At 40.4% G+C, this 18,921-nt stretch overlaps 1 protein-coding gene across 1 annotated transcript in view; it reads left to right on the plus strand.

The window, feature by feature from the left end:
- Nucleotides 1–18,921, plus strand: part of NELL2 (neural EGFL like 2) — a 366,183-nt gene that overhangs the window by 36,484 nt on the left and 310,778 nt on the right. Inside the window, exons 2-3 of the mRNA XM_054719142.1 lie at nt 1,237–1,322; nt 1,769–1,897. Coding sequence (XP_054575117.1) covers nt 1,268–1,322; nt 1,769–1,897 — 184 coding nt within the window. The 5' untranslated portion in view covers nt 1,237–1,267. The remainder of the gene's footprint in view (nt 1–1,236; nt 1,323–1,768; nt 1,898–18,921) is intronic.

An 18,921-nucleotide genomic window follows, 5' to 3' on the forward strand; every position in this document is an offset into this window, starting at 1 on the left:
CTATCTATCTATCACCTATCATCTGTCTATCATATATTATCTATTTCTCTTCTGGTGGGCAGACACACTGGCCCTGCTGCCCTTGCCTCCTGCCAGGTGCTTGTCCTGGAGAAGCAGAGCCCTGGTCTCCCTGCTGTTTGGCAAGGGGGCGCGCGAGGTCCCGGAGCTGTCCAGCAGTTCCTGGCTAAGTTCTTCCTGGCTCTCTCCGCACCTGGGAAGCTCTCCAGCGCCCCGCCCCTGGCATGGATCCTCCCCTCCAGGGTTCCCAGGGCTTCCTAGGTTTGCAACCCTTCTCCGCCAGTCTCCCCCTAGCGTGCTTTGGCAGCCCTCCTCTGCACGCCCCTGAGAGGGAGTCCTCTGCAGCGCCCGGGGCTGCTCGGGAGCCCCGCGCAAGATCGTTCGTGGGCTTTTCTTCCCTTTGCCTAAAGGGCGGGCGAGCGTGTCTCCTTCTCGTCTTGCCTGCTGTGGCTGTGGGTCCTTTCTCTCTGTCTTTCAAGACACGCGCCGAGATCAAGGGGTAAGAGGAAAGACCACCCATCAACTTAGCACCTTGAATGTAGATCTTTCCATCCCGAGGGGAGGTTGGCTTTGCCCAGGTCAGCCGGGGAGTAACGGAGGAGGGTGGGAGCTGCAGACGCTCTGGGACTGGCTAGACGGGTCTTGGAAACCTAGGAGCCGGGTGCGGGAGAGGGACGCGCAGCGCCGGGCCTCGCCCTCGGCGGTCCCTCCCTCCTCCCCCTCTCCCCGCCTCCGAGGTCCCGCCCCGCCCTCCCCAGAGGAGCTGTCTCTCCGCCGAGCGTCTTCTGTGCTCTCTCCATTGTCTCTGTCTTTACAACAGGTTTGGGCGCTGGGAAGGCGGGCGGCGGGTGCGGGGCTGCCCCATCCTAGGCTTTTTTTGGGGGCCGCCTCCCTCCTTCTGGGTGTGCGTGCCTTCGGCTGCCTTTATTCCGGCTCAGGAGCTAATTTCCCCGCAAAGCAGCCTCCGGGCAAGTCTCCCCCTCCTCCTGGGCCCCCCTCCCAGCCGGCCCGCTGCCTGGGCTCTGCGTGTGGGCACGGTGTGAGCTTGGAGGGTCCAAGTTCTTCACGTGCCAGGGGGTCCTCCCTTTCCTTTTTTTTAGGCAACCAAATCGTACTAATCCTACTAATCTGTAAATCCGAGGCAGCGGCAGGAGAGACAAACGCTATTTTCCCGCTTGATTCCAAGGACCGCTTCAATTTTTATTTTTATTTTCAAAGAGGGAGACGATGGACTGAGCAGACCCACACCATGGAGTCTCGGGTCTTACTGAGAACCTTCTGTTTGGTCCTGGGTCTCGGAGCAGGTGAGTGGCCCCAGCGCTGGCCGGGGGGAAGGGATGGCCCCACTTGACTGGGGACAGACACCTCGCTTTTTCCTCCGCCCAAAGTAGGTCTGGAGTGGGCAGCCTGGCATAGGGGGCGGCTTTGGATTTGGATTTTTTTTTTCTGTGCTTGTCTTGGAGACGGAAGGGCAGGTCACACCCCTAGTCCAGGGTCTGAGGGGCCTAGGGGAACTTTGCACCCAGAGGGGTTTAAAAGTAGGTCAGGGAAATGGGACGGGGTGCTCCGCTATTTAAAGCTTGGCTGCTGGTCTCAGGGAAGGCTCTCCTCGTGGCCAGGAGGGAGTCGCCTCTCCCCAGTTCCCAATGTTGTTTCCCAGACGCGGTTCTTGGCTGCCCTGGAGGGAGAGGCATGCATTTTGATGGGGCTTTTTTTCTCTCTTTCCTCCTCCCACTCCCACTCCCACCAGTTTGGGGGCTTGGTGTGGACCCTTCCCTACAGATTGACGTCTTAACAGAGTTAGAACTTGGGGAGTCCACGACCGGAGTGCGCCAGGTCCCCGGGCTGCATAATGGGACGAAAGCCTTTCTCTTTCAAGGTATGAAGAGCTTGCCGAATCCTTGGGCAGGGTTAGTTCAGAGAAGCCCAGGGGTGGCCTCACCCCTCCTCTGTACCGCCTCGTGGGTGATAGGATCTGAGCGGAGATGTGGAGGGGTCAGTGTGAAATACACACACCTTCTGTCTCTTTGTAAATGGCTTGGTTTTTTTTCCCCTCCCGCCCCCCCCCCCCTCCTCCTTACTTTGTACTCTTGCCAGTTCTAATGGATAGTGCCTTAATTACTGTACAGAAACTCCAATGGCAGATGGTAGATTTTAGAGTCTGGGGAACAATGAATTATAACACAAATGCCTCATTTGGGTAAAATTGATTTAGGTAGGAAAGAGGATAGCTTAATCGTAGTTAAGACACTGCTCTCTGAAAGTTTCAGGTACAATGGTGCCTGGTTGGGAGGAATTTCTTTATGTGGGTAGCTTTCTGGCAACATGAATACCTCCCAGTAGCTTTATCTATTGTGCATCACAAACAATATATTGGGGACAGGATTCCTCATTGGAAGATCATGATTTTTCCTTCTTCATCAATGACAAGAGACAGGGTATAAATATTTCTTGACAATTACTTTGAAAATATTTCAAATATGTGTTAATTCAAAAGTATACCGGTATCACCATTACTTGTATACTTAGGATTTTAAAACTTTTTTTGAAGTTAAGAGGCATTGGCACAAGTGTCTACATTTAAACTATATTTAAATGTGTTGTATAGTCAGAAGCAAATTCCAATGCATCAAGCCTCCAACTTTGATTTACTAAAGCTTTTGAACATTGCTTGATTTGTGGAAAGATGCTGTAATAAGAGTTTCTAAAATGTGGCTAACCACATACGGAAAGATTAGTTTCAGATGGTGAAGGATAGATGAAGGCAAAGGAGAAATGGAGTTCGGTGTAACATATCTGATGGGCTGACTAAAGTGTCTTCTCCCTTCCACACCCCACCTAGATTTTTCTTTTGTGATTTTGGTGCCATGACTTCAAGAGAAGTGTAACTCATAATTACTAAAGAGCTAGATATGCAAAATAAAACCACTTCAGCAAATCTGCCACCAAGAAATAGGCATAAAAAACCCCCGTGTTTCTGTAGTGGTGCTATTGCCTGATACAGCCAGTAAGTGTCACCATGGACAGTAACACCAAAGCTTACAGTTGAAGGAGGAGGAAATTGACATGTGTTGCATTTATTTAAAACAAGTGTACTTGTATAAGAAATAAAAATGTAATTTTTTTTTCATTAGGGTGAGCGCACTAAATGTTTCTGTGACATATTTATAATAAAATTATATTTTACTTATTTATTTTTATTACTTAAAGGTATTTTTTCTTTCTTTTTTTGGATTGGGGCTCTATTCTATCCTTTAAAAATAATGACCAAATCTAATAAAGGAAATAAAACCAGACTGTTAGAAAAATTCAGAGTAAAATAGAAGTGTCATTAGGGTTAAACTTCTTTTCATTTTCCTTTCTTTCTTTCTTCCTTCCTTTCTTTTTTTTTAATAATTGCTTTTCAATCCTTGTGAACACAATAGAAAGTTATTTCAGGACTGCTTATTTGTGTAACTGGGGAGCTTTACAGAAGCTAACGCTCCCATTAATCAGAGGTGTTTAAGTGCTTAAATTTTTCAAAGGTCCTTTAAATTATATTAGTGTTCTTCATAGTTTCTTCTGAGGAGTGTCTGAGCTGTCGCAAATACAAACCTCCAGGACTGGGCATTTTATGTCCTCATGCTAGACAATTAGACAATTTCTAAGCAATAGTTTCAAGAGATCAATGTCTTTTCATGATTCATTTATTTATTTATTTTTAATTTTTTTAAGTTAATCATGATTCGTTTTTTTAAAGGAATGCTTACTACTCACTTTTATTTAGATTGCCAGCTCTTCCAGTCTGGCATTGTACTGCAAATACATAAATCTCATGAAATGTATGTTCTCTGAATTGTTCATAGTAACTATATACAGTGCACATTGATGAATTGGCTATTTTTGTTTCCTTGTTGGTACCAAGTCCAATATTTAGGGCAGCAGTTTTCAACCTTTTTCATTTCATGGCACACATAAACTAATTACTAAAATTCTGCACCACACCAAAAATATATTTTTTGCTATCCTGACAAAAAACGTAGGTATAATTTTGATTCAGTCACACCAGATGGCTATTGTTGTGTTGGCTGTTGTCTTTAAAAAATTTTTTTTTATTTGACAATCTAAGGGAAAAGAGGTGAGTGCCCCAGACTAAAAAGTTAGGAATGGTTTAAAAATTTTTGCGGCACACCAGTGTGCTCTGTGGCACACCATTTGAAAATCTCTGATTTAGAGTAAATGCCTAACAAATACTGTATATGTGATTTGAAGAGGTAAAATTTCATTTCTTGCTAAATGATAAACTTTATTTCATATAGCCAATCAATCTGCAAGTAGTTGCTGCCTGCCATGTTCTCAGTAGGCATGTATTCCTGATGTACTGATTATATTCTACTGATTTCTTTTATTCTGAGATTTAGATTCTGAAATAGACAGCAGGTAGACCTTTGGCCTGCTCCATAGTTACTTTGGGAAGGTCTTTTTTCCCCTGTTATTAGAATGTGGAAACTATTTTAAAGCAATCAGTTCTGACTCCCTCCTACTGCTTCACTGGGATTCTGTGGATTTTAGAGAGACAAAAGCTTTCAGACTCTGAAGATTTTATGGATTCAATTTATAGTGAATTGTGGGTGCTGCAGATCTTTTTGTGTAGTGTGTAAAATGGCAACAATAGTAACAAATTACAAAACCTGTGAGATGTCCTCAGATTTCAAATAAACCTATCAGATAAGTTACTTTGAGTTATCTGGTATGTTTTAAATAGGTGAAACAGATTTTGAACCATCAAATTTTTCCTGCAGTGGTGTAACTGTTTTCTTTTGTTCTTAGCTTTCAAATAATTTCAATGTGTAGTTTCCCAGTGATTTTTGCTCATTAAATATTGCTTCTCCTTTTGCCTACTTCATTATTCTCTTTAGCAGTTTTTAAGATTCTTGCAATTCATTACTTTTTGTTTGTTTGTTTTCTGTTAATTCTCACCTGAGGATATTTTTCCCATTTATTTTTAGAAAGAGTGGAACGAAGGGAGGGAGGGGGAGAGAGTGAGAGGAGGGAGAGAGAAGAGAGAGAGAAACATTGATGTGAGAGAGACACATCGATTGGCTGCCTTCTGCATGCACCCCCACTGGGGCCAGGGATCGAACCTGTAACTCTTAGGGGCATGGGCCAATGCTCTAACCACTTATCCACACTGGCTAGGACTGTAATTCAGTACTTTTTGAAACTATAAATAATTTTTGTAAATTGTTGTGCAATATAAATCCATTATTACTTGATAGTTATACTTTATTATATTTGCATTCAAAGAAAAAATATGTTCACAAGTCAACTCTTATGCCAATATATGGAAACAAGAGTGAAATTGGGCATTTGGTGGCATTAAGGAAAGTGAGGTGACACAATATTTGTCTTCAGTATGATGGTTAGTGAACCTATGTGGATTTAGGGACAATACTCATTGTCCCCAATATAATAAAATAACACAATAACTAAGAGAGAGGCTCAGAAACCAGACTGACCCAAGTGGAATCTCATTTCCTGTTTTACTATGCATTTCTCTGAGCTTTTATCCTCAATTATAAAATTGATGTTGTTATGTTGATTAAAGGAGATGTGTTCATTCATCCAAATAAATTTTGTTGTATAATTACTATTCTTCTAGGTGTTAGGCATATAACAAACGAAGAAGTGAGAACTTGGTTTTCATAGTGGCTTGAAATAGTCATTACACAAACAATCACACAGATAATTTAATCACTGTTAAGACAAATGATATGAAGTAAAACTAAGGGTCTAATGGGACTCTAGATTTCCATGTAGGGAGTCAAGGATCCAGTCTTTGAAGAAGAGTAATTTAAGCTGATAGCTGAAGGATAAATAAGAGTAGTCTGGAGAAGGGGAACTGTGGAACTGTGGAGATACAGAGAGGAAGAGTAACAAAGGCACGTGAAATAGCATGAACAGAAATTCTGGAATAAGCATGGTGCATTTCAGAAAAAGTAAGAAATCAAGAGTAGTGGAAACATACAGGTTGTGATATGAAATGAAGCAAATGAAGAAATCAGGGACCAGGTTACATGCTAGCTCATATTTATATAGAGTAATAAAAAATTGTCATTATACAGAGATATATTAGGGTGGGCAGAATAATGGTCCCTCAAATATGTTCACATCCTAATCCTGGAAACTGGAGAATATGTCATGTTACATGTCAGTGTGGAATTAAGGTTGCCCATAGGATTAAGGTTGCTAACCAGCTGACCTTAGGATAAGGAAACTACCAGGAATATTTGGTAGGTACCAGGTAATCACAAAGATCCTTTAAATCTGGAAGAGGAGCTAGAAGAGGGATGCAATGAGAGAATGACTACACCTGCCATTGCTGGCTTTGAAGATAAAAGTGGGCCATAGGCCACAGAATGTGGGCAGTCTGAGAAGCTGGAAAAGACAAGAAGATGGATTTCCCCTTGGAGTGTCCAGAAGGAACACAGCACTGCTGAACACCTTGATTTTAGCCCAGTGAGATTCACTTTAAACTTCTGATCTCCGGAACTGTGAGATAAGTGTGTATTGATTCAAGCCACTAAGTTTGTGGTGATTTGTTATAGTAGTAATAGGAAGCCAGTAAGGTTTTGGCACATGGAAATGGGGGGCAGCTATAAGAAGTAGCTAAAAATGTGTAAGTGGCTTGGAGTTTGGACATTTGGCATAGGCTAAAAGAATTTTGCAGAGCATGATAGAAAAAACCTATATTTTGTGAAATAGATTATTAATAGAAAAATATGGATATTGGTGAGGACTCAGAAGAAAATGAAGAGTATGGTAGAGGAAAAACGAAGTCACCTTAGAGAATACCTAAATTATCATGAACTGACTATTGGTAGAAATATGAACATTAAAGGCACTGCCCGTGAAGGCTCAGATAGACATCAGGAACATGTTATTGGGAATTGCAGGAAAGGGAATCCTTGTTAGATAGTGGCAGAAAACTTAGCTGAATTGTGTCTTGCAGTTATGTGGAAAGCAAACTTGTAAACAATAAATTTAGATATTTAACTGAGCCGATATATATGCAGAGTTTTGAAGGTTTTTTTTTTTTCTGCTCATAGTAAAATGTGTGAGGAAAGAGATAAATTGGGGTAAGAAATGTTAAGGAACCAGAATTGATATTTGAGAAATTCTCAGCCTATCCAGATTGAAAAGATGCTAAAGTTAGAAGACTCACTGTCGGGAGAGCCTGCTCTAGAGAGGAAGCTAATGGTGTAGGTGGAAATCCTTTTGCTAGTACCTCAGAAATAAGGTCAAAATATTTAGTCACATAGAGGGCTCTTTTAAGAAATTGAACCTGTAGCTCATGGATTACCTCAAACATCTCAGCAGAAGCCAGTAATAGAGATGGATTTATCCAGGAATTGTCTGTAGAGGAGCCTCTTTTTTTTCTTTTTAGTGAATTTATTGGGTGGCACTGGTTAACAAAAGTATACAGGTTTCAAGTGCACAATTCTACAACACATCATTTGTATACTGTATTGTATGTTCACCAGCACAAGTCAAGTCTCTGTCCATCACCATTTATCCCCCACTGTGCCCTCCTCCACCTCTCCCCACATCCCCCCTTCCCCTGGCAGTCACCACTCTATTGTCTGTGTCCATGAGTTTTTTCTCTCTTTTTTGCTCAATCCCTCCCCCCAGCCCCCGACAGTTGTCATCTGTTCTCTACCTATGAGTCATGTTAGTTCATTTTGTTGATTAGATTCCACATATTAGTGAGATCATATGGCTTTTGTCTTTCTCTGACTGGTTTATTTCACTTAGCATAATGCTCTCCAGATCCATGCTGTCGTAAAGGGTAAGACTTCCTTCTTTTTTTACGGCTGAGTAGTATTCCATTTGGTAAACGTAACACAGCTTTTTTATCCACTCATTTACTGATGGACACTTGGGCTGCTTCCAAATCTTGAGTATTGTAAATAACACTGCAATGAACATAAGAGTGCATATATTCTTTCTGATTGGTGTTTTGGATTTCTTTGGATAAGTTCCCAGAAGTGGAATTGCTGGGTTATAAGGCAGTTCCATTTTTAATTTTTTGAAGTAACCCATACTGCTTTCCACGGTGCCTGTACAAATCTGCATTCTCTCCGACAGTGCGTGAGTGTTCGCTTTTCTCCACATCCTCATCAGCACTTGTTTGTTGATTTATTGATGGTAGTCATTCTGACAGAGAGGCTCTTTTCTAATGGGAGACCCACAAGGTTCTTGAGAATATTATATCAGCAGAAACACTCCTGGCTCTTCCAGAAAGGGGAAATGAGAACATGTAATAAAAAAAGGTTGTTAGATTCCAAAAATTCTACAAGCAAGAAACAGGCTGATTTAAGTACTCAACTGCAAGCTTGTGTCACCTGTACTAAAACATAACATTGACTCAGAGGGCAGAACTGAGAATCCAGAAGGCAGAGCTAAGAGCCCAGAAGGTGGAGACAAGAATCACAGAAGATTGTTCCTGGACTTTGAAACCAAATGTAGTTCCCCAAATTTCCTGGCTGGTTTTCAAAACTGCATGGGTCCAGTGTCTAATTTTTCTAACTTCTATTTTTTCCCTTTTTAAATGGCAATGTCTATAACTTATCCTGTATCTATCCCACCATTCTATTTTGGGGAAGATAACTTGTTTCTTGAGTTTCATAGAAAGGAATTGTGCCTCAGAAGGGATTATACCCAAAGCCTTATTTATACCCAATTTAGATGATGAAATTTGGGCCTTTTGAATTGATAAGAACTTAGACCAGATTTAAACTTCGAGTTGATATCTAATGGGTTGAGACTTCTGGGGACTTGGATAGAGTGAATGTATTTTGTATGTGGGATGGAAGTGAATCTTTGGAGGTAAAAGGGTAGACTGGTAGGCTGAATAATGGTGTTCCAACTGTCCACATACTGAATCCTCAGAACCTATAAATATGTTATGTGCCAAGGGTGGGATGGAGGTTGCAGAAGAAATTGAGTTTGTTCGTCAGTTGACTTTAAAATATGGAGATTATCCTGGATTATCTGGATGGGGCCCATGTAATTACAGGGTCCTTTAAATATGGAGGAGGGAGGTAGAAGAGTCAGTGTCAGTGTGATACAATGAGATACAATGAGAAAGACTAGATTGGTCACTCTGACTTTGAAATTTGAAGGTGGTCATGAGCCAAGGAATGTAGGCAGCCCTTAGAAGCTATAAAAAGCAAGAAAATAGATTTTGCCCTAGTAACCTCCAGAAGGGACACAGCCTTATAGTCATCTAGATTTTAGCCTAATGATATTAATTTCAAACATCTGACCTCCAGTACTGCAAGACAATAAATTTATGTTGATTTAGCCATTAAGTTTGTGTGATTTGTTATAGCAGCAAATATAGGTAACTAGCATATATGTTAAACATTAACATTCATTTGTTTGTAACTGAATTAAACTTTTTTTTTTCAGTCCTCCACAACTATTCATGAGAGTGTATTTGTAGAGTGGTTAGAAATTTGAAGGACCCCTGCCTTTCTTTGGCTTTATCTCTCCCTCCGCCCCCACCCCAGCTCTTTCTCCTCATGCTGGTCCCAGAACTCATTCTTGCAGATATCTATTCTCTTTCCCATTCTTGTTATTATTTGTCCATAATTTAATACCGGCTAACTGATAACTTAGGTATTAGACATTAAGGCATTATGGTGTGATATTTCCTGTTGATTTTACTTCAATTCATCAAGTAAACTTTTTTTTTTTCAGTCCTCCACAACTATTCATGAGAGTGTATTTGTAGAGTGGTTAGAAATTTGAACTACTGAATTAAAGTTATCCTAGTCATTTGCGGCTTACAATGGTTTCTTCCACGTAAAGTCAGAATCTTCATACTAAATTCTGAGTCTTTAAGGGATTCTCATCATCTAACTATGAGCTCATGCTGAGAACAAATAGAGTATAATCAACTGCTGGGTCTTTTTTATTGAATTCCTATTTCAAAAATATAACACCCCCCCCCCAAAGAAAAAAAAAAGGTTAATCCAGAGGTGAGGTAGAAGTGGAAAAATTAGAAAGCATGAATATTTTGGAAGCAGAATGGATAGCACTTACTAGTAGCTTGGTGTTTGGGACCCAGTGAGTGTGGTAGTCATAATTATGGACAGAGGCAAGCATAACTAGAAGTTTCCTGTCAAAAGTGTCAGGGCCCTGGTCGGGTAGCTCAGTTGGTTGGAGTGTTGTCTCGATTCTCTAAGGTTGTGGGTTCAGTCTCTGGTTGGAGCACTTACAAGAGCAACCAATGAATGCATAAATAAGTGGACCAACAAATTGATCTCTCTCTCTCTCTCTCTCTCTTCCTCAAATCAAGATAGTTTTTAAAAAAAGTGCCAGGGATCTTTGCAGGATGCCAACTAGGCTTGATTTGGGAGGAGCTGGAGCAATATTGACGGACTTTGTTAAGTCATGGCTGAGGTGCACCCTGGATAGCAGCTGAAATGAAGGACCCCTGCCTTTCTTTGGCTTTATCTCCCCCTCTGCCCCCACCCCAGCTCATTCTCCTCATGCTGGTCCCAGAACTCATTCTTGCAGATATCTATTCTTTTTCCCATTCTCGTTATTATTTGTCCATAATTTAATACCTGCTAACTGATGACTTAGGTATTAGACATTAAGGCATTATGGTGTGATATTTCCTGTTGATTTTACTTCAATTCATCAAGTATTTGTTACACTGCTTCTATGTGTAAGGATGGGACCCAAAGTGTAATGGAAGAAGGAAGATTTCTACATAAATTATTACAGGGGTAAAAAAGAACCAAAAATTTGGGATTTTATCTTAAAGAGTGAAACTAGAAACTCTGAAAATTATATGTCCTAGTCTATAGATGACAAAATGTAGGTAATCAACTAACTATGAGCTAATTATAAGAAGAAATCATGTGCTGGGTATTTTTGTTTGTTTTTGCAAAAATACCTGAGAACTCTCTCTCTTAACCCTTCCATATGAAATCATTGTTTTGAGATATTTATAATTCTTGTAAAATTTTTAATTTTTCATGTTTAAAATTTATGTACCTGTGTTAGATCATCATAAGTTAGTGTCTTTGTGTTTCATTTGAGCACTTCTCTTATAATGATTTTATTGGCTTCATGAAAATGTTAGTCTTTTGCTGAGATTCAGTTTAAAATTTACATTGATGAGATAAATGCCAGTCTATGTAGAAACTCATTTTATAAGCAAACAGTTTGTTAGTGGATATATTTTTAATGGTAACTTTTGCCCCACTGTATAAACTCATATTCATTGAAACTCAAATATTGACCACTGTAATTAAAAAGAATTAGGGAGAGAGATGCTGGGAAAAAATGATGGAGTATGACTTTTCTCTTTCCCATTTGGCCAGCTTCCAGGATCTGGACACTTGGCCAGATATATTTTGAGTTGTTCTTGATGGCACCTCTGCTAACAGTCTTCATTCTGGGGAAGGTATGGGGAACCCTGGCAACCTTGGGTCTCTCCCTACAAAAGGAAACGTTAGAATGAGGACAGTAAACCATTGCTCGAAAGGTCATTCTTTACAGATGTAGACAGAGGGAAATAAGTGATGGAGGTAATTCTAAGTTTATATTGATGTGCAGTAATAGTTAGGAGTGTGGACTTCAGAATGAGACATCCTGGTTTCAGATCTTGTCTCCTTTGTTCACTAGTCCTGTGAACTTGAAGTTGTTACTGATCTCCCCTTCAGTTAAGCAAACAACAGTACTGCTTCTTAGGGTTGATTTGTAGATTACATGAATAAAACTGTGCCTAACATTTACTAAACATTTAATGTATTTTAAATATTGTTTTTATTTTGGAATTAGCACCAGGTAATGTTTTTTGGGGGGCTCTCCGGTAGAAATGCTGTTTGGTTTTTTTTGAGAAGCAAAGGTAAGGTAACTTTCATGTGACAAGGGGAGGACAGGTGAGGGTGAACTGGAGCAGGGGAGAAACTGGCCCTGAAGCATCTTCTCTTCTATTTTTGCTGTTTTGGTTTTGTTGGGGAGAAGAGGATATTCGGATTTGGGTAGAGCAGGATGAGAATGAGTGGCCAGTTCGGAGAGGAAGGAGTATAATCTGCCCTTCTATCACAGTTTCGGAAGTGGGGAGGAGCAGAGAGAAAAGCAACAACAGGAAATTCGGCGTGTAGCTCCTCTGTAGTCACCCAACACATTACTTTTCAAGCATATTAAAATTTACCTTAGATTTTGAGTATATGCTACAGGGAGAAATGCTAGAAAATTTTGAGAAACCAACAACACAGTGGATGTACCTGTCAGAGTGATGTTGGAACTCTTGGGAAGGTACTGGTGTGGTCTGTTGGTGGGTGCTGGCAGTGGAGGGTAGGGTTTCTGGGAACCTTGCATGGCGGTTAAGGGCCAGTGCAATGTTGACAGAACCTTTGGGGTGGTCCTGTGAGCCCTTTCTGAATTGGTCTCACTTTCCTTACATTTCCTGCTACTTCTTTAGCTCCTTTTCTTGAGTGTCTTGCTGACATTATTGTTTATTTCTGCAGTCCAATGTCCCTCTGATAATTTTTATGCAAGTGGCAGCTGGGCCTCTGGTTTTTAAGTGATTTACTGTCTTGCCCTCCTTCTGAGACTGTCAGTTCTCTAGGGAAAGGATCATGCTCTGTATTTCTCCTGACAGCTACCAGCTCCCGGCCAGCTACCTGCTCTGGGTTCTTCCTGGTCTTTTTCCTGATGAGCTTCTCCATGTCATTCAGGACTCAGCTAAGATAACACTTTGACTACAAATCTTTCCTTAGGTGGAATTATTGTTGCTTTCTCTTTGCTCTCTTAGCATCCTCTATTAAAACAACCACCTCACTGTATCATGGGTAACCCTATATAATAAAAGGCTAATATGCAAATCGATTGAACAGTGGAATGGCCAGTCATTGTGATGTGCACTGACCACCAGGGGGCAGACGCTCAATGCAGGAGCTGCCCCCTGGTGGTCAGTGTGCTCCCACAGGGGGAGCGCGACTCAGCCAGAGCTGGGCTCATGGATGGCAAGCGCAGCTGTGGTGGCAGGAGAGTCGGCGGCAGCGCTAAGTATATCTGACTGCCAGTGGGACATCCCCCAAGGGCTTTTAGACTGCAAGAGAGCACAGGCTAGGCTGAGGGACATCCTCCCCCCCCCCTTAAGTGCATGAATTTCATGCACTGAGCCTCTAGTTTTTATATAAAAACTCCGACCACCTTTCTTTTTCTTGCTGCTACTTCTCTGGTTCAAGCCACCACCATCCTTCATCTGGATTACTGCACTAGCCTCCTTGTGGTCTTCCTGCTTAACTCTTGCTTCTATGTAGTGGAATATATATATTTTTAAAATTTTTTAAAATTGATTTCAGAGAGTAAGGGAGAGGGAGAGAGAGATGGAAACATCAATGATGAGAGAGAATCATTGGTTGGCTGCCTCCTGCATGTCCCCTACTGGAAATTGAGCCTGCAATCTGGACACATGCCCTGACCAGGAACCTAACCGTGACCTCCTGGTTCATAGGTCGAAGCTCAACCACTGAGCCATGCTGGCCAGGTCATGGAGTCAGAATCTATTTTCTAACATAGTTGCCAGAATCCTTTTAAAATGTAATATACATACATATATATATATATATATATATATATATATATATAGTTACTGCTTTGTCCCAAACATTCAGTGATTGCCTATTTCACACAAAATAGAAGTTCTTTTATGCCTGTGTGAACACTCCTACTGTCACTGCAGTATTTTTCTGGCCTAATCTGTCCTCTCTCTCTTGCTCACTTTGCTTTAACTCCACTGGTGTCTTTGCTGTTCCTCACACAGACAAGGCCCTTTCCTGCCTCAGGGCTTTTGCCCTCTTTGCTCTTCCTGGAATGATCCTTCTCCAGATATCTGTGTTTCCCTCCCTCCTTCCTTTAAATGTTCACTCCTATATCATTTTTTTTTCTTGAAGGCTACTCTGACCACTGAGTAAATTTTAACTTGTCTTCCACCCCACAAGTATTTTTGATACCCCTTATTCTTATCGGTTAGTTTCTAGGATATTTATCATCTAACATTCTTGTTGCTAAATCCATATTTAGCATATAAATTCACTTATTTATTATTTGAATTGTTTATTATCTGTCTCCCCTGCTAGAAAGTAAGCTCCCTAAGGGCCGGGTTTTTTTGAATGTTGTCTTCACTGATATCTAACACAGGTGTCTAGCAGTCGTAGAACTTCATAACTCTTTGTCACGTGAATATACTTGTCTTGCTGACTAGCTCGTGGTCTCCCTGAGGCCTGGGACTCTGCCTTGCTCCTTCCTGTGACTCCTGGCCTGCCATGGTGGCGCACATGGAATGCTTTGGTCAGCCATCAGTGAGTGGATATCTGTGGCATTGAGTTGAGTCCCTTTATTCGTGGCTAATCTGACTTTGGTTTGGTAACATTATTATGTTTTATATTGGTATAACTTTAGCAAAGACAGAAGAGCTCTTCTTTTACATCAAAACACTTGCTTCTTTCTCTAGTCATGAGAAGAAGAAGTAGGATTGAGAGGCATGGGAGGAAAGGTAGTTCTGTTTAACTTAGTGCTCTGAGCTATTCTAAGAGGGCTCTTCTCCCCCCGAGGTGAAGTGGCCCCCGAGGGAACAGCAGCATGTAGAAGAACCTGGACATCTGAATGCTTGTTGACAGTGAGAGTGTCAAGTTTTGTGAATTCGATACATTCATATGAAAGTACTCACAAACATTTCAAGGACAAATAAGGATTAATTTGGATTATTTATGCTATGGCACTTCCCCACAATGCAAATAAATGAGACAAACAGGAGTGGATCCAGAGGACAGAGACCTGGGGGTGAAAAGTTTTCAAAACCCTGTCAGGCGAGGGAAGGTTGTTAGAACTTGGAATGTTTAGCCTGGAGAATAAAAGATACCAGAGATGTGACCATTATTATTTTTTTAATATTGGGAGGACAGTCATGTACAGGGGGACTTAGATTTATTTTGTGTTGTTTGGGAGCAGTGATTCCCAAATGTCAGCCTGGTGATCAGTGGTTTATTTGTTTATTAAAAAAATTTTTTTTTTCAGTCAGTGGCTTATTAACTGCTTTTTTTTTTTTTTTTAACTGCCTTCTTAAAAATACTTCCTGGCCCTCCTAAACTAACTAAAGCAGAATTTCTGGGGTGAATCCTAGGAATCTATATTTTGAAATTTTTTCTTGAGATTCTAATGTCCAGCTGTTTGTAAACCATTGTCTAGAACTCAGCTGTCCAATAGCTACTAGCAATGTGTGGCTACCGAATACTTGTAATGTGCCTAGCACAAATTGAGATGCAATGGAAGAATAAAAAATACATATGGAGCTCCAAAGACAGTATAAAAATGTAAAATATCTATATTTTTATGTTGACTATATGTTGAAATAATATTTTGGATATATTTAGTCTGATAGACATGTTATTAAAATTAAAATCACCTGCTTCTTTTACTTTTTTAATGTGGCTGTTAGAAACTTAAAATTACTTATGTGACTCACCTTTGTGGCTCTCCTACTTTTACTGGACAGCAAAACTAGGATCTGTACAGAAAGTTAGGAAGAGGCAAGTTTTGAATCAATGTAAGAAAAACATTTTCAACCAATAAAGTTTTTCAAAATGAAGTGGCTTACTTTATTATTTTTTTTAAACACTGCTTTATTTATTTTTTGTTAATCCTCACTCGAGAATATTTTTCCCATTGATTTTTTAGAAAGAATGGAAGGGAGGGGGAGAGATAGAGAAACACTGATGTGAGAGTTGCCAACTGAGGTATGTGCCCTTGACTGGAATAGAACCTGGAAGCCTTCAGTCTGCAGGCCGATGCTCTAACCATTGAGCCAAACTGGCTAGGGCTTAAGTGGCTTGCTTTAAGGAATATCCATACTGAGTTTGTTCATCCATCCATCCATCCATCCATCCATCCATCCATCCATCCATCCATCCATCCAATAGACATGTTTCTAATAATATTCAAATAGAGATAAAATGATCTTATTTCAGGGAAAATGTTTCAGTGGGTTGGGGATGGGAATGAGTCTGAATGATTTCTAAGTTCACTCTAGTTCCAACTTAAAGTAAATTATTGTCTTTTCATTTAATTAGTTTTTCTTTTTATCGTAACCTTTGTTGTCAGAGCATCTTCTTTTTCATCTATCTGACAATCCTTAATATTCTTTTCAAAACAGTTTTTTTCAAAGCATCTTGGAATGCCCTAGTACTGCTGTGCTATGCATTGTGTATCACTTTTATAAATATTCATTCTTCATGGTAGTGATCCACTTTATTTCTTCCATACACTGCTGTTTTAGTGTTTAATCTATTTTGCTTATCTATTTAAGTGGCAAATTCCGTAGGCAAGCACTATGTCTGACTATGTCCTTGCAGTCTAACACACTGTACTGATGGACCATTAAGTGTCCCAGATAGAGTGCCAAACAGATAAGTATTTCAGAGTGGAACATATTTTTAGAATTTATTCAAATTTCCAGGAGTAATTGGTAGCTAAACATCCTCACTACGAGATGTGTGTGTTGACATATACTTGTAACTGAGCAGAGTTTTTCCTGGAGACTGACAGATTGTTAAAAGGAAAATAAAAAGGCTTATAAACATGGTTGCTCTATTTTACCAGTGAGATGCAGGACTCCTAGGAACTGAATGTTGAACCTGGATGTTTCCCAGGAGCCTCTCAACTTTGTTTGGAGGAGGACATGTTGTTTACTGATACACTTTGGTGTATTCTTACTATATTTCAACAAATTGATAATTACATTTGATCCTTAAACAATGTTGGGCGTGCCCCCCGCCTCCCATAGTAAAAAAAAAGTCTGCATATAACTTTTGACTCCCTCATCACTCTCTGTGAACCCTCATCCCTTGGTATTTGCAGGGGATTGGTTCCAAGACACCTGAGGATACCAAAGTCTTTGGATGCTCAAGTCCCTAATATAAAAATGGCGTAGAACAATGTGTACAGTCAATCAGGCCTCCACATCTGAAAAGTCCCAAACCTGGATATGAAAATGTCATGCTGTATATTTATTGAAAAAAAAAATCAGTGTGTAAGTGGACCTCCATAGTTCAAACTTATGTTGTTTAAGGGTGAATTGTATGCTATAAAAATAGATTAATTTTAAAGTGTATGAGTACTCCAGAGAGGAAGCTTATATTATGACTAGATGCCCGGTGCATGAAATTGTGCACTCAGGGGGGGGGGGGGGTGTCCCTCAGCCCAGCCTGCACCCTCTCTTGCAGTCCGGGAGCCCTTGGGGAATGTCTAACTGATGGCTTAGGCCCACTCCCCAGGGAGCGGGACTAAGACGTCAATCTGACATCCTTAGCGCTGCCACTGAGGCAGAAGAGGCTCCCGCCACCGCTGCTGCACATGCCAGCCGTGAGCCTGGCTCAAGACTTCTGGCTGAGCAGTGCTCCCCCTGTGGGAGTGCACTGACCACCAGGGGGCAGTCCCTGGGTTGAGCGTCTGCCCCTGGTGGTCAGTACGCATCATAACAACTGATTGTTCCACCGTTCGGTCGATTTGCATATTAGCCTTTTATTATATAGGATATCATTCATGTTTTTTCCTCTGAGACTGATTTTCAAAAATTTTGTTGAAATGTAATTATTAGGATTATTGCTTTTGTTCACACTTTCTATCCCCTGATGTTCAGAGTGAATTTATATAGCATACCTAATAGATAATTGAATTCAAGCATCTTAGGAAAGCACTGTGACTCTAAGCTTTGTGTTTTTGCCTTTCAATTGAAAACAGAGGGATTTTTCACTATACGGGAAGAAACATCATACCCCAAATAAAAGGGATAAATGCTTTAAAATGTGTAAAGGAGGGATTGTTGAATCCAAATTTAATTCCAAAGAATCCAGACTTGGGCTTGTCTAGGCCTTTAGTTCCCTTAATGTCTTATTATTACTATGCAAGAAAACACATAGAAATGACTTTACCAAATTCCTTTAACTTAAAATTCAAGGGTCAGAAATTGGGACTAATTTTAATTAGACTTAGTATTTCTAAATCAAATCTGGGTTGCCTTTACCATATTCCTTACCAAATCCTTTCTGAAATTTGTCACTAATTTCCATGTTAAAAAATAATCCTGAAGAGATAGGATGTTGTTTAAGTTATGTTTTCTATAAGACTATCATGTTATGGGTTAAAATCAAGAATTATTTGAAGTTGAAATGAACTGGATACAAGAACTTGAGTTGGAGTATGAAGTTACAGTGTGGGATTTTACAAGAAATGAGAGCTGTAAAGGGAAAGAAAAGAACCAAGAATGGATGTGTATTTATTTCCATTAACCTTGAAAAGACTAAGACCCTGATGCAGAGGTCAATTATTAAAAAAATTGCTACACAATTTTTCATTATCCTTATCATAGATGCCTCTCTACAACAAAGCATCTCATAGTACATTTTCATCCCTTTGCTGAGGTGGCTCCAATTTTTAATAATTGGGATGCATTTCCAGTGAAAATAGTATAATTTAAATTGTTCTTTGATAACAGAGTTCCAAATTAGAATATGTTTCAGAGACGAATGGGGGAAAAAAATGAATGTTCCTTCCATGCACCGTTGACCAGGCAGGAAACTGTCGAGTGGGGAGAACCTGCCTATTTAACGGATGATTATTTTTTGGTCAGCAAATTAATAAAGTCAGGGCGACGTGGGAAAAGGCCAGTTAGGCTGTGGAAACGTGCATGTTCAGTCTTGTTTCCAAAACTTTCTGGGACTGATGTTAATTTCACAGGCATCAGACAAAGCAGGATTTTAAGCAAACACTATCCTAGCTGCCTCTTAAGAAACTAGGGGGGATGTTTACGCTGTTGTCAGGTGTGTGTAACAAAGC

Source organism: Eptesicus fuscus, chromosome 7, assembly GCF_027574615.1.
Source record: "Eptesicus fuscus isolate TK198812 chromosome 7, DD_ASM_mEF_20220401, whole genome shotgun sequence".
In the NCBI taxonomy this organism is placed as follows: Eukaryota; Metazoa; Chordata; class Mammalia; order Chiroptera; family Vespertilionidae; genus Eptesicus; species Eptesicus fuscus.